Source organism: Periplaneta americana, chromosome 3 (genome assembly GCF_040183065.1).
Source record: "Periplaneta americana isolate PAMFEO1 chromosome 3, P.americana_PAMFEO1_priV1, whole genome shotgun sequence".
In the NCBI taxonomy this organism is placed as follows: domain Eukaryota; kingdom Metazoa; phylum Arthropoda; class Insecta; order Blattodea; family Blattidae; genus Periplaneta; species Periplaneta americana.
The window spans coordinates 154,798,065-154,815,093 of NC_091119.1; the positions used below are offsets into that span (position 1 = coordinate 154,798,065).

At 34.7% G+C, this 17,029-nt stretch overlaps 1 protein-coding gene across 3 annotated transcripts in view; it reads right to left on the reverse strand.

Moving 5' to 3' along the window:
- Positions 1–14,401, reverse strand: part of GLS (glutaminase) — a 37,861-nt gene extending 23,460 nt beyond the window's left edge. Inside the window, exons 1-3 of one of the 3 annotated variants that reach the window (XM_069822010.1) lie at positions 14,156–14,401; positions 5,585–5,679; positions 2,050–2,088 (exon numbers count right to left, since the gene is read on the reverse strand). In XM_069822010.1, coding sequence (XP_069678111.1) covers positions 2,050–2,088; positions 5,585–5,679; positions 14,156–14,278 — 257 coding nt within the window. In that variant the 5' untranslated portion in view covers positions 14,279–14,401. The remainder of the gene's footprint in view (positions 1–2,049; positions 2,089–5,584; positions 5,680–14,155) is intronic. The other 2 variants (XM_069822013.1, XM_069822012.1) reach the window with 2 other exon arrangements.
- Between the last annotated feature and the right edge of the window lie 2,628 nt (positions 14,402–17,029).

Sequence of the window (17,029 nt, forward strand, 5' to 3'; positions counted from 1 at the left end):
ATAGTGTTCCCTTCCGAAATTTCATTCCATGGGAGCAGCAATCCGGCAGGTTTTATCGAGGTGCTCCCGTTTTTACAAGTGTCTTATTAAACCAACGGAAAACTACTTTGCCATATCGTCATTTCCAGGAGAAAATGCCCGTCAATTGGATTTTTAGACGTGTAATTTCTCAGAGAAAGTAATTTGTTATTGGCGCCGATATCTGAATAATTAGGAAACCATAGAAGAACAATAACATACGTAAGTCTACGATGTTTAGGTCTTCATGTCATAAAAAGCAGCCGTAATTTAGTAACTTATATGACGAACACAAAAAAGACACGATTTTATTCTGTGTGGTTCGTTTGATATTTGTAAATATCGCCATGATTCAACTGCGACTGTTGACTTGTACATTAAGTATTTTACTAGTAGTAAGTTAATGGAAGCGAGTTCTGACATAAATAAAAAAAATATAAAAGGAATAATTATCGGTCTTTGTTATAGAGCGTTCGGAGTTTATATCTTCCCTCTTTGTAATATAATATAAATTATTTATATATTTGTAACGGTATATAAAGTAACAGAAGTAAATCTTAATACTGTAACTAAGCATTGTTTAAAATATAAACGCTTTATATTGCTCATAAATAGATTTATAGGCTTATATTAGTTTTTCGTATTTCCAATAACAGAATGTCATTTTATACACGTTAGAAAATACGTAAATAACTGATTTTAATTATATTACAAAGAGACATCCGCTATAAAGACGTATATATATCTAATGGTATTTTCTAAACTCCGAACGCTTCATTAAGTATACAGGATTCTTATATTGTCACAAATCTTCTAAACCCGACGTTTTTTCTTCCGATTAAAGTCATACTAAATATTTTAGTCATTCTCAAAATCTATAGGATTCAATTACATTTTAACCGACTAACTTACAACAAAGAAAAACATCGTATTATTGACCACAATATAATCATCAACATGTTCATCAACATGATCATCATCGTCGTCTTGATCACCACCATCATTGTCATCGACAACATCGTGACAGCGGCGTAACTGAATCGGAAGTGAGTCGGGCTTGGGTTCATTTGTCGATGGAGATGATCTCCGGGTTTGGTTTTTCCGAGGTTTTCTATAACTGTAAGTTCTATGGTGAATTCTCGGGCACGTCTCGCCAAAATATCATCTCGCTATCACCAATTCCACAGATGCTAAATAATCTCGCACTTGATAAAACGTAGTTAAATACCAACTTAAAAATGCAACATCATTATTTTTACGATAATGTAAAAGGTGGATCCAAAATTCATTCTTACCACATACTGTAGGTATTATAAACCATTTGTAGAACGTTTCCTTTAACGTACAGACCATTGTGTCTTTGACTTGGCTTTTCGAGAGTAAGCCTGAGACGGTCAACGCATTTAGGCTTGCTTTAGCCCACTGTGCACACTATATTTGCAATGGTTGTCTAAGTCTGACAGGTGCCTGGGTGACATTGGCGAATTCGACGCTGACAGGTGTATCACTATTTCTCAGCTCTGACAGAATTCAGGTCCCATCCCAGACCAGTATTGATAGGCCAGGGTCAGAAGCCCTAAGCCCTTCCTATATCAGCAGCGGAAACTTATACTACCCCCAAGATTTCACCTCAGTCTATTTTTAACTATTACAGATGACAGATGAAAGTAGAAGAAGGTAAAGTATGCTGATGGAAAGATAGAGGGAAACGGGAGTACCCCATAAAACCCTACGCAACATCTGCTTTGTCCACCACAAATTGTGTGACGATCTGATCGGGAATCGAATCTTGACCGCCTGGATGCAAGACCAGCGCGCTAGAGCTTGAATCACAGATGAGACTGAGTCGTACTAATCTTCCAATACCAAAAGATAATAAAGAAATGAATGCGTAACCAGTCGTCTATCCATTGAGTACTTCGATAACTGTGGTCTTGGTATAGTGAAGTATAAAATTATTCTGCATGCCATAGTTTTAAGGGACAGACTTAGTTAACATATAACACACAGGATTACAGTAATTTCACTTACACGTAGGCGTAGCTCGCATCGTGCACGAATGCATATCCTCTGAGAGGTAGAGAGAGAAAATAAAATTACGATGAGTATAAACTACAAAGCATCAATATCAACACGCAGACATCACATAAAGACTTGATAATAAAGGACATATTAAAAAAATTACAGCGCTGTAACTGATCTTACAGTAAAAATATAGAATGTCTACACCGAAATTCCCTATTTTTATCTTGCTCCCAATACCAAAGAAATGAAGATAAGGGAATATTATTCACAAAAATAAGTCGTATGAGGGATTAAGTTTGTAACAAAAAATCACAAACTTCCATTGAGTTCCGTTGATGGCACGATGGATGTCTAGTCTGTATTCGATTTCCGTTCAGGTCCGCTCCAACATGCTCGGAGAGATGGTACCAATGGCTTCCACAATCCGGGCACGGAGGTCTCGAAGGTCCCTCACTTCAGTGGTGTACACCCTGTCCTTCATACAACACCAACAAAAATCCAGCGGCCTGATGTCAGGAGAACATGGAGTCCAATTCAGAAGTCCATCTCGTCCTATCCAACGCCCTGGAAATGCGCTCCTCACATCCAGCGACCAGTGGGGTGGAGCACCATCTTGTTGAAACTACAACCTGGGGAAAGGCTTACAGCTGCAGCATATCCAAGTAGGTCGTTCTTGGGACAGTCTTCTCTGATCATGTTCCTCCGTGTCCGGATTGTGAAGTCATTGGTACTATCCTTAGATATCCTTTTCGTCAACGCAGGGGCTAACATGGCAGTGTTTTTTTTTGTTACAAACGTAATACCTCATACGACTTATATTTGGAAATAAAATTCCTTTGTTTTTATTTCTTTGGTAATGAGAGAAAAATAAGAATAGGGCATTTCGGTGTAGACACCCTATACATTCTTAGAAATACAATTTTCGTTTAAATAACAATATTTTAAGTTTTCCTCCAGGCGAGACGAATTGATATCCTATTATCTCCAATCTCTAAAACGTTACAGAAACAAACACTTTCCAATTAATTAACTCAATATAATTGCCAATTCATAAAAATATGGTGTTCATTTAGCATAATGATTACAGTATACTCATAATGGATACTCTATGAATCACATATAAATCTGTGAAGCTCTTAAGCACAATATGATCTAATATCAAGATACTAGGAAGAAAAAAAAAATAATTTCACTATTAAATGAGAGAATTTGATACACACATACTACATACGGTACATTTATGAACTGAATTCCGACTGTTGTCTTAAGGGGAGAAGATAGTTAAATCTGGTTAAAGACCAGTAAATTGAAAAAAAAAAAATCCTTTTAAATTAATCTTTGATGTGTGAAAAATACATTACATAAAATTTAATGGAAGTCGGCCAATACCTCAACAAAGACCCAATGATCGTGGCGGCATCGTTTTTGCAAGCAAATGAAAAAGCTATAAGCGAGACTACTATAACCACAACGGATGAAACTGACAATACCAATTGATAATAACTTTAATATCAGTTATACGATTTATTCCTAATTGCTTAAATTTTCTCTTTGATATTTCAGATTACATCGAACTATTATAATCACGTTTAAGTTTGCGTTGTAAATTTAGCCACAAAATTGCAGAATTTGAACTTTTAGTGTTGAAATAACAGCTAAACATACATCCTTCTGCATTGCTTCATTTTCTTAGAAATATTTATACATATTGTTTATCACGCTTAAATTATATACATAGAAGTACAATGAATAGGCCTACTTGTTTAATAATTTCATATACGTATAATGTCATCCGTTTGCTTTGGAAATTTATTGTTCCGATTAAACTCGTATTTCTCTTGTTCATCCGAGATTTAATCATTTTTACTAACAGGTTTCAAAGCCTTCATTACTTCCCCACCATATATTTTTTATTTATGTTGAAAACAACTAGTCGCTTCATACTGTATTCAGGTCTGTTATTATTATTATTATTATTATTATTATTATTATTATTATTATTATTATTATTATTATTATTTTACAACATGATAATTTGTACATTATTCTATTTGTATTATCTTCTTATTACTGTGTGAAGGCTTTGACATTTAAATTTTAACTTAAATATTTCAACAGATACTTTCATATTGGGAAATAATAATACTTCATTGTTCTATATACACTTTTAACACATATAATCACTGTTTAACTTTGTAACTTCTTTATTGTGTTAATATGAGGAATTTTACCTGACTGACTAGTTTCGAAATGGTATTCTTCATTGTACGAAGCCCTGCCAGGTAAAATTCCTCATATTAACACAGTAAAGGTGTTACAAAGTTAAACAGTAAATAATAATAATAATAATAATAATAATAATAATAATAATAATAATAATAATAATAATAATAATAACAATATGATAAACCTCTGTTTAAGTCAATTCTGTTTGGATTTTATACGGCAAATTATTACTTGGTCATTAATAAATCAAGTTCGTTGTATTTTTCCCCAGCTCGAGCATTTCATAACATGAAATAAATTTGTGTGTCCCATTTCCTACATGAACAAACTTAGTACAATACAATAGTCGGAATAGTCTATATTCTCTTCCTAAGACCAAGCTTCTATTCACAGCGCTGTAGTACGGTACTTAAAATGCTTTAGAGTTATAAGGCGTTAAAAATATCCAAGAGTAGCCTAAATATAACGATTGCATATATTCTAGTAGAGATTCCTTTTGGCACTATTCACAAATCAGATATACAATGTCTTGTCGCTTCTAATCAAATGTGAAGAAAATTTTGTCTGAATAGCAAGCTGCATAGCGGTTTAGACCATTTCTCCACCCGGTAAACATGCGGTATATTTTTCAGTAGTAAAACGCATCGAAATAGTACTTCTAAATGAAAATGTGCGTACTTTAAGTTAGCCTACTTCAAATTCAGGAGAATGTTCTGAGTCACTTCTAAGTAGTACAATAATTACGTGAAAATTAAATCATTGAGAAATAATATTTGAGAAGAAGTCTTCTGGTATTGTAATTCCAAACACCACCATATATAAAATTGTAAATAAAACAAAAAGTAGCTGGCCTGTTTTAAACAAGAAAATGGAAACATTTACTCTATGTGCCAATAGATGACAAGTTAGATGAAATTGAAAATCCCTCTTCCGACCCCTCAATTCTTGATTTGTACCAATAAGGAAATCTAAAGAATCAGGTGTTGAAGAACAATGCCCACAATTCAAAACAACTAAAATACAATATTAGAAATAAATTTCTTCTTAAGTTTTCAAAGTTTTTTCATGTGAATTCTAACTTTTTGAGGTAGCCTACCAGTTACGACTTGTGTAGAGAGAAAACATGACCAACAATTGCTATGAAGTAAATAATGTTATTAATGTATTAATGTAAAAAATACAATCTTTTCTACGTCGTCATGTTTGCCGAGAGAACCAATGGTCTTGGCCGGTACACACCTGCTTGTAACCTATTGCATAGCTTTAAAATATTGTACAATTGTGTCTAATGGGAATTGTGTCATTATATTCATACCTTCTTTGCCCTTTGAGTACTTCGCTGGGTATTCTACTGTATTCGTCTGATGGAGCAAACAACCTCGCGATGATGGGAGGTGGTCGTGATCCTCGCTGTAATGAGAGAAAGTACATTATATATTAATACATCACATATTCATTATGTCTCGCCATCCTCATTGCATATTACACTACTACTATGAAGTAGTCAATGTGTACTATCACCATTAAATCGAGAAAAATTCGTTCCGGCACCGGGAATCGAACCCGGGACCTCTCAGCTCTGCGGGTTGAGGGCTCTTTCCAACTGAAACAGTACAATAAGAGGAGTTCGACCGGCACCGTGGATCGTGTCCCGGCATAGCTCAGTTGGAAAGCGCCTTCAGCGCGAAGAGCTGCGAGGTCTCGGGTTCGATTCCCGGTGCCGGAACGAATTTTTCCAGATTTAATGGTGATTATATATTAAATTATTTCTTTTTTATCGATTATTTTACGACGCTTTATTAACTATTATTTATTATTCATGTTCTAAAATGTATATTTAGTTTTTGTACATACTGCCAGCATGATGTTAAGGAAGTAACTGCAGACCCATTGTCTGGAGTCTGTTCTTGAAAATAAAATTGCATAGACCTACATGTCTCCCGTCAGTTGTATATAGATTACAGTGGCCACAAAGGCGGTCCTATTCAAAACACTTCTGGACATGCACAAACACAAAATATTACCATCAAATCTGATTTTAGCTACCTGTTATAGTTAGACTATTTAGTAATTTATTATATTAGTTTTAATCCATATATGAAAACATTTCTATAGATTTTAACACTGGATTCGCGTAAAATAACAAAATTATTAATATTAATGCATAATTCTACGTCATATTTTCTACTAAAGTGCGCAATTTTTTTGTTTTTGTATGTGTAATAGTTGAAAACACATGACATGTTTCGAAGCTACGTACGAGCTTCATTATTAGATAAGACAAGAAAATCGGAACCTGTCCATTGAATCCATTAAGAAGTATTCTCCAGAGTTAGGCCACACACGCATACAAAGTGGGGTGGTCTTGACGCTAGATGTAACAAAAAGAACATTATTAAATTCTTTTACGATTTATGTTTTGGGAAGAAAATATGAGACCTGAAAATTTCATGTTAGGTATACACAGCCCTACTAGAATTTGTATATTTTGATTTTGAAGTTCTTGTTCACACTATCCTCACTGCGTTATGTAAGTAACTACATACTCAAGTCTCGGAGATCTGTCCCTGAAAACAGAATTGGATGTACCTATTAGTGTCTTGCAATGTTCAAACATGAGATAAGCAACCATGACGTAACAAACTTCGTTTTATTTCATATCAAAAACTAATCGCAAGATCTGTGATAAAATCACAGAACATTAAGGGGTAGGGGTTCAGGACAGCGAATATTTTTATAACAAGGTGGAACAAATAATAATAGCAATAATAATAACTACTATTATTATTATTATTATTATCATCATCATTATCATTATATTTTGAAGTTATCAAAAGTAGTAAATTGGTTCTAGGAAATTGCTTCGACTTTTTGAGATGTAGCAGCCTCACTGTTGCACAACTTAAAAAAAAAAAATATTTTGGCAACTCAAATTAAATATAAATTAAAATTCTATTCAGATCAAATGTAAGCATATTTTTTAATCCTTTTTGATTACTCTTTCATCTTAAATTTTTTCTTCATGCTTTAATAATTTTCTCAAACAACTATGAAATTCGGTAATTACGATAATGATATCACATGAAACTCAGGGTTTAAGAATGAACATCTGTTGACATGGTTATTGTAATGAAATTCAATTTGTTTAAATAGAATACAATTGTTTTTATTATGATATGACAAGACTACTATAAATGCATCAATCTCCGGTGCATTTGTGGCTGCAGCGTTCACGCCAATTTCAAGGTTCGGGTTGTGAGTTGTAGTTAACTGTGGCACGCTTCTAATGCTGAGTACACAGTATCGATCTCGTAAGGAAGAATAAAAACAGGGCTAGTAGGCTAATGTATCGTCTATTTATACAGGAAGCTTTTACTGTCATAAATGACAGGGCAAGCAAGAACGAAGAAACAAAATCGATTCAATTTAGATGTTTCAAATTTTAAAGTTTTAATATCGGCTTCGTGTGTCTGTTTCCAAACATAGTCCACTAAAATCGTACTGAACTTTAATAGTGTGACGAGGTGGAAAATTACATGTATGAAATGGACAAAGGGGAGAAAATAAACCTTATTAAAAATTACAGTACTTCGGAATAAAAATTGTTAAGACTATAATATCTGTGTCACCATACTGATACACCACGTGGTCTGTAACGGAGCATGGATGAAAGTGGTACTCAAAAACATTCCTGTCTCAATGAACAACAACAGGGAAGAGTTCTAATTGAAAGAGCAAATGAAAGCGCTGTGGTATATTTAGCACGTAGTCACATTCGTGACTGTTTACGTGAGGTTCAGCTGTTTACGTTCCTACAATTGTCACTTGTTTGTTATTGATCTCGGTAACATCTTGCATCAATTTGCGTCTATATTAGCAGATTAGGAACTTTCCGCGAAAAAGTGCACTGGATGTCAATAACATGTTTAGTATATCGATCTAAAGTTAGCCTGAGATTAACATCGTATTTTGTGGCTAAATATAGCACAATTTTAAGTTGAAAGAGAATAGAATATTTTCACCATACATACATACACTGTTGTTACGGAGGAAGCCTATTTGGCCCGAGGGAATTACGTAATGAATCTAGATAATTACATTGGATATGCTCGTGGCCACCATGAATAAAATATGTTAGAAAATTAATGTAATTAGTCTGAGTAATTACATCCATAACGACAGCTATATTCTTAATATTACTGAACATATTTTAGCGTAACTTCTTGAACTATAGGTTTCGTTTCTGTGAAGTATACACTATGGCTATATTAGCACGCTTCTCTTATCATTTTTCGATAATACCTGCTTCACTTTCCAATTGATTTGTAATTTAGTGTTTCTTCTATTCTTTATATTTCTATTCTTTTCTATTTTTAGATACATTTATATACCTGCTATGTTGTATATATTTATTTTTTATCTCTTTCATTTAGTGATCCAGTAATCGATTTTGAGGTAAGTTCTCTAAAAATATATCAGCTGTTTATATATTTGATTAAAATTCGCGTAGAAAATTTATATAGAAGATAAACATTTCACTCTACGTTATCAAAATTAAAATATATACCGGTACTAATTATTTTGAATTTATAATGAGCCTTTCAACATAGCGTAGATGACATTTTCCTTTCGGTGGGAGGTAACATAAATTCAGTTGTAAAGTACGAGTAAAATGAATCTATGTCTTGTAAATTATTCTATTCATTTCAGAAGATTAGAAATACTAAAAATACTAGATTCGTGACGTAAAAAAATGTTTTGTTAGGCCGAAATCTGGAGAACGAGATGTAAATGCAGCAATGTTTCAACAAAACATCCAGGAAATTTGTAAACATTCCAATAATTATGGAATATGCAATGGGACTCGGGTTATGAACCACCGTTTTTCTAGCATCAGACCTTGCCTCTCCGATTTCTCAATTTTTCAAAAACAAAAAAGTCATAGCACTTCTAAAATACTGAAAGATTAAAACTATCAATTGTTAAAAAAACTACAGGCTATTCCACATGTCTTTCTATGAATGTCATAAAGAGTGTAGGGGAAGACAATTACTGCACATCAAAATGATCGTCATATTAATAATTTTTACACAAGCAAACCTCGTTGTTTTTAAATCAGTGTTTTCATTCATTATTTTTTTTTTAACTTTTAATAAAGTTTATGCGGTTTAAGAGGTTTCCTGATTTTTAAATAACCCCTTTTATCTTCTTACAAACTAGAGACTTATCGCTATGGTTAAAACTACTGCCAATTTGACATGTAAATTTAATAAACATATTCGTTGTTAAATTTATACCATATGCCTACATGAAATAATAATAATAATAATAATAATAATAATAATAATAATAATAATAATAATAAACTTTGCCTATATGAATTGATGTGTTTTAAAGCTTGATATTACAACACCTAGACCATAGGCGGAGAGAGAACAGTTTCCTTGGGAAGGGGGACAAAGCAAAACCATGGAATTCCGATATAACGAGATTATAGGGAACATCATTTATCTCCTCCCCCGTTACAGCTTGACCTTGGTACAGTATATCGGAATATGATAATTTAATAAAGGTATTGTAAAATAAAGTAAAATTGTAACAAAATATAGGTTACAGACAATTTTACTTTTTTTTCCCTCTTGTACGAAGGAAGGATCTGAAGGCTTGCACTGCAGCCTGAGGCTTATTGTGCTTATCACTCCTATTCTGTGAATAATTGGGTAGCCGAATGGCCGCGCTCTTGTACAAGTACAGCACGCCGCACCGTGAACTTAACCCGGGCTATTGTATGGATGATATGTGAATTAATGATGGTGAAATGAGTCCGAGGTTCAACGCCGAAAATTACTTAGCAATTCTGCTTCAATTGGTTGAGGAAAAACCCCAACCAAGGAAGCTGTCTCTACCAGGACTTGAACCTGGGCCTGCTCATTTCCTGGCCAGACCTGCTAACCATTACTCCACAGCAGTGGACCAATTTTACATTTACTTTATCTGTTTATTTAAAACAGCAAGATATTATATGAAATGTAAATTCTAATTATTTTATTTAATCTCGTCTTTAAGTTTACACATTACACCAGGATCACATTTCTTTTTTCTGCATTTTTGTGCAGTGACTTATGTTATTCATATTTCTCCAAGTGGCTGCTTGAACACCTGCAGAGTTCTAACACATCAGTACAGGCTGTTACAAAAACATTACGGTGTTCCTTAAATGAGGTATAGAAATTCTTATACATTCAAAAATTTAAAATAAATATTATAGTCCAGACACATGGTCTCAGGACATTAATTCGTCAATTTAAGCACAGAAACTTAATCATAAAAAAGCAAGAAAAATCTTTTGAATTCAATATTTTCTAACGTTAATAGAAAAAAAAAAAAGAGTTTGGCCAAGTTTGGGGGGGGGGCACTGCCCCCCCCCCTCATAACTCCGCCTATGACCTAGACCTATAATTCATGAAGCTCAGGACTATTCCCATGAAAGGAGTGACAGCAGCAAGACTTCCATAAATTTAAGTTGACTGTTTTTTTTTTCCATAACATTCGGACGTTTCTCAAAGAAAGCGGTGAGAAATGTCATAACACTAATAACATAATGAGTCACGGCGACTGTCTTCACACTAATTTTAACTTGTTTTCGCAAGACGATGATTGTTACTCGTGTTTACACTCAACTCATGTGAGGTTATTTTCACTAAAAGATTACAGAAGTCGCCAGAGAAATGTAGAGAGATTTAAATATTTAATTTGGTATATAATATTATTTTAACTACAGTATTACGAGTAGTATGTTTTGTTTGTAAAGTTTACAATGAAGTCACGACAAGCTGCTATTAATGTTCAGTTTTGTGTTGAAGCTATTTGGAGTTGAAATGCAATAACTTTATAAACAACATTAATAAAAGAAACACAAAATGGTGATTCATTCGTATATTCATATTGTAATCAGTTCCAAAGATTCCAAATAGCATACAGTTTTGTTTTTTAAATGAGATCACAAGGTAAATTAAATGATATTATAGATGTTGTTCCTAAAGTGTTTTTAATGAATATTTCCATAATAATTATGTCTTAAATCGTAAACTTTTTCGATAACTATTTTAGGGCTGAAAGATGTCGACACGAATTACTTTAAAAATAAACGTAATTTAATATATTATGTGTCATTGAATTGTCATTATGGTTCAGGACTATGCCCATTGGGGATCTATTGTGCTAACCCCCAGCTAGGCATATCTTCACTCGCAACTGCCGACTGCGCTAAGGTTCGTCGTGTATTCATGATTCTATGCAGACAATTCCATATTCGCTTTGGACCAACCCCTCCGCACATCGCCAAACGGTGATCGAAGAAATGTTGGTGAAATGAAGATGGAATGGAATCTTAATCACATGGTTCTCTGCAATATTTCTGACTCCACATCCATATTCTGACTTTCGATAAAGTGCAAATGTTATTAGAGAAAAGCAGCATTATTATATCATAATTCAATTTTATTGATAATACGATGCTGATATAAATGTATGCAACTACCACTTCTGATACCAATTTTCAATTTTGAAAGTGTGCAGACAGGCATAATTTAAATTTTGTACAAAGGGAAAAATCACTATACTATATTAAATGAATTTCTTTAACTTCTCGATTCTTGAGTTTCTAATGCACAAAGCCAACATTGAGAGGGTTTTACTCCAAATTCTCCATTCCATCAACACTCTCCACAATTCCCCTTTCATTATCATCTCCGTTTAGAAAAACTGGGCAACTGCTTATGTTTGGTTGATGTCGTATTTACCGTCCGCCATGACAAGTGTTTTCCTGATTTGTCTAAACATTGGTAGATGACAGTGATGGTGAATTCTAAACGACTCAGAATTTACAGAACGGGTAACTAGACGACATAAGCTGCATCTACACGGTTCAATTTTCCATGCGCGTACGTATGCAATTTGGGAAGAACATTGAAAGAATCAAGATTAAAACGCTCGTATAATTAAGATGCATGGAGATTTTGTGTCTACATGGTGTGCCTTTTTGACCATCATCTTCACTACGTATATATTTTATTATTATTATTGTTATTATTATTATTATTATTATTATTATTATTAAATATCAATCTTTTCCACACCTGTGGAGTAACAGCGTGTCTGGCCGCGAAACCAAGTGGCCCGGGTTCGATTCCCGGTCGGGGCAATTTACCTGGTTGTGGTTTTTTCCGGGGTTTTCCCTCAACCCAATATGAGCAAATGCTGGGTAACTTTCGGTGCTGGACCCCGGACTCATTTCACCAGCATTATCACCTTCATCTCATTCAGACGCTAAGTAACCTAAGCTGTTGATAAAGCATCGTAAAATAACTTTACTTACTTACTTATTGGCTTTTAAGGAACCCGGAGGTTCATTGCCCCCCTCACATAAGCCCGCCATTGATCCCTATCCTGAGCAAGATTAATCCATTCTCTACCATCATATCCCACCTCCCTCAAATCCATTTTAATATTATCTTCCTATCTAAGTCTCGGCCTCCCCAAAGGGCTTTTTCCCGCCGGCCTCCCAACTAACACTCTATATGCATTTCTGGATTCGCCCATACGTGCTACATGCCCTGCCCATCTCAAGCGTCTGGATTTAACGTTCCTAATTATGTCAGGTGAAGAATACAATGCGTGCAGCTCTGCGTTGTGTAACTTTCTCAATTCTCCTGTAACTTCATCTCTCTTAGCCCCAAATATTTTCCTAAGAACCTTACTAAAATAAAATAAATAAAATATCAATCTTGCATGCATTGCTTGAATGCCTAAGTTGAAAGAAAAGTTAAACCGTGTAGATGCACTTTTAGGCAGATCTCGGAGGGAACGGCAGATCATCAGCTGCACGGTTTTCGAGTGAGAAATGCATGGAGCGACGGATGATGGTCCCGGAGCTCGCTAACCCATAAGCTACGTCGGTGTCTTGTATACGAATACTTGTGAGGAAATCCTCAACTTCTCTGCCAATAACAGTCGAGTGTGATACCGGTACAGAAAGCAGAAGACAAGTGTTTGTATTTGACAGTTTCAGTGAATGAGAAATTATGGATTTGTTCTATGTTTATTTAAGGACGCTATCGGTTGCTGAGACCAAACTATGAGCTTCCTATTTTATATTCTTTAAATTCTTGATCCTTGATGTGCGACACTACTGTACAACAATTAATTAGGTTACACTACAATGACTTAATTATAACTATTACTTTTTCTTAATATTCTCACTAAAGTATACCTGAATTTATTTTTAAGATTACCTACATTTTTTTTACTAATTGTAAGACCAGTTGTTAAACAAATTTATAAACTGAGATTTTTTTTATTTCTTTTCCCCAACTAATATTTCAATTTCAGTAAGTAACAAACAAGGTTGCCAAACACACAATTTCCATGACTTGTTGTCTTAGTATTATCTTTAAATTGTAGAATTTCAACATTCATTAAAATATTGGCGTGGGGGAGGGTCCTGACAAAATATTATGTTTGTGAAGGGAGAGGGCACAATTCCTATAGGCAGTCCTGTGTCATGTGTGGCACATCTGACTTCACTTCGCCAGTACGTAGTAATATCATTCAAGCACCCAATTGTAGAACGGAATATTTTACGTTGTATTTCAAACGCGTCAATCGTATTGTATATTTTGGTCTCTAAATTTGTGTAGGTCACTTGTTATTTATAGAATTTATCCGACTAGCAACTATCAAAGAGAATTTCCATTTACTGTCTTACTGAAGTCGCGAAAAACTTCTTTGCTAGCATATATTTACAAAATTAGGATTAGCCGGTTGCACTGTAAATGTATCTACGAGCCCAACACGTGTTTTTCTTAACGTAGTTCAACACACTCACCAGCGATGTGTGTATGGCGGCCACATTCTTCCGTCCTCTGGCCCGGGTTATCTGGGCCAACTTGGTGGATGACAGTTGAAGGCTAGTGCCCGACACCCAGGGTCCCAGCCTCGACACCCACATCGCACCACTCCCGACGCTTGCAGGAGTCAATGCAACTTATATAGCTTCCACCTACACTTGCGGTCCATTTTCGAATATCGAGATGATCAGCGTCCTGCACATTGACGAGTGCGAGGCGCACGCGCTGTCCGCTTCTGGCTCAGGTACAGGATAGGATCCGAACCGACACGGCGCAAGATTGCAGGCGCTCCGTGAATACATTGATTCGGTTCGTATCTGTCTAGACGGCACCGAGTGATACATAACATAACCCATTCACAAATGATTGTGTCCTAGTTCAAGGACATTGTGTCGTTACTTTGAACTGTCCTTGGACAGTAACAGGACGTCTAAATGCAGTAGCGTAGCGTGACTTCCGAAACAGAGGAAGCAATCATGATTAATTTAATAATAATAATTTATTCTTAAAATTAATTAAAAGTAAGGCTATAATTATACGTCTGTAATTAAGAATCATAGCTGTTTGAATAAATAAAATAGGCCTAATATTCTGCTAGCAGTCTTACCTTATCGTTTATAATGTTGTGTATTATTTTAAATGGTTTGTTTAAACGTTAAATACACGTATTTTATTTTCAATTATTATGTACGAGTAATAAATAGCTTTTCCATTAGAGTATCCATCCAAACGTATAAATGAAATTCCTTAATTTAAAAGTTACAAATATAGTTTTTTACTGGGTTATCTAAATGCAGTATAATATTTTCATTATTTTCATAATAAGCATTCTTAATGTTTCTTATTAATATCTTAATTAAATTTAGGCATATACAGTAATTTTAGTTTTCTGTATTAACATGTAACGTTTAAGTAGACATCTATTCAGAAAAATGTTCGTTACACATCATATAACATTATCAAAATGGAAACAGACTTAAATAAAAGTGATGACATACACCTTTAAAAAGGAGTAGCACAGGGTTCTCCTTCATCCCCAGTTCTCTTTAACTTACTATTCCTAATATTCTTAAAGAATTAACTGAACCTGAAATAACCCAGGAATCACTAATTTATTCAAACCTGATCAAAAACGGAATATTATGAATCAGTAAGATCATTTATTCACTCCAAAGTACACCATTGAATAAGATTCCAAAATCTTTCTTACATGATATTGACAAAATTATCCGAACAGGAGCTAAGAAAATTGTGGGTCTACCGCATGATTGTCCGAATGACATGCTACAGTATGTGCTCCGAAGAATCTTCATGGCGTTGGTTTATTTAATGCTGAATGGGAAGTACATCTACAACATAACATTGTCAAAAATCTCCTATAAATAAATGACGAACATCTTCATTTCTGCAGGAATCTTGAAACTGAAAAACAAGATGCTCTCTCACAATTAAAATATTCCCAACAATTCAGAATCACATTCGATGACAGGACGAAGTTTAAGATCTGAGTTACGGCAGAGATTAATAATAAAAAAGGGTTATCATCCTCAGAGTGGACCATGCCATGAAGATGTCCATAGACATCTCAGCAGTACTATTTGTATCAGGTCTTTTCTTCCAAAATCAATATTGTCGCCATCCGGGATGCAGCGAAGTAGAAACTCTTGGGTATGTTTTGGATCATTGCCCTAAAACAGAAGCTTCTTCGGAAGGCAAAGTGGGCGGTTTACGAAGAAGTGCATTGCTTGGCTGAGTATGGGTCAGCCAGAAGAACATTATATCCATCGATCGTCGAAATCCTTTTCATACATTATTATTATTATTATTATTATTATTATTATTATTATTATTATTATTATTATTATTATTATTATTTGGGGCTAAAAGGGATGAAGTTACAGGAGAATGGAGAAAGTTACACAATACAGAACTGCACGCATTGTATTCTTCACCTGACATAATTAGGAACATTAAATCCAGACGTTTGAGATGGGCAGGGCATGTAGCACGTATGGGCAAATCCAAAAATGCATATAGAGCAGGCCTGCACAAGATTTGCGCTCTCCGAGCCGGCTCACAGCTCATGAGCGGAATGCAGATATTAGCTGCGCTCTGTATAAGGGTGGACTGGAAGAAGGGGTGATCTCGTACAAAATTTACACAAAAGGAAGTACTGTTACGAGTGTTTATGAAATGAATTCCCATTCGGTGTTTGCAAAACTATCTTTAACTATTATTAATTAATAAAGAAATATTTATTTTACAGAAATAATATAAATTCTATAGATACTTAAATGTACATTATCATTTTGTTATATTTTTATTTATCAGTACATCAAAACGAGGTTTTATGCTGTTGGCAGCTGAAAGGAACAGTAGCCTACTGATCGTAATGAAACATCAGTTACAGATGTTCGATGTCTGCCTTTATTAAAGTTGATTATAGAAAACAGTTGCTCACAAATATAAATGTTGAGCCAAACATAGCAATCATTTTCACAGCCAGCCTGTGTAGTCGTGGATATTATTGCTAATGGTTAGTCTTGTAAAACTCAACCAGGCTAGTAGTATTATTCAAACGATCTTTAGCCCTTAGATCACATTGAAGATCAATAAGTTAGAGCTGTAAATCGTTAAATGTTAAATGATATGTTCCGTCATTTAGATTCCTCCATACTGTACTGTAGCAGTAGATAAGCAAAGTGAAACAGTTACTGAGAATAGGCTTACACACTGCACTCCACTAGATAACTGAGTGGTCGTTTCCCTCTCCTCTACCTATAGCAAGTCTATGTCATTCTGACGTATCTTCCTCTCCGTTTCGGCGAGCGGTAAACACGGCTCTCCCGCTC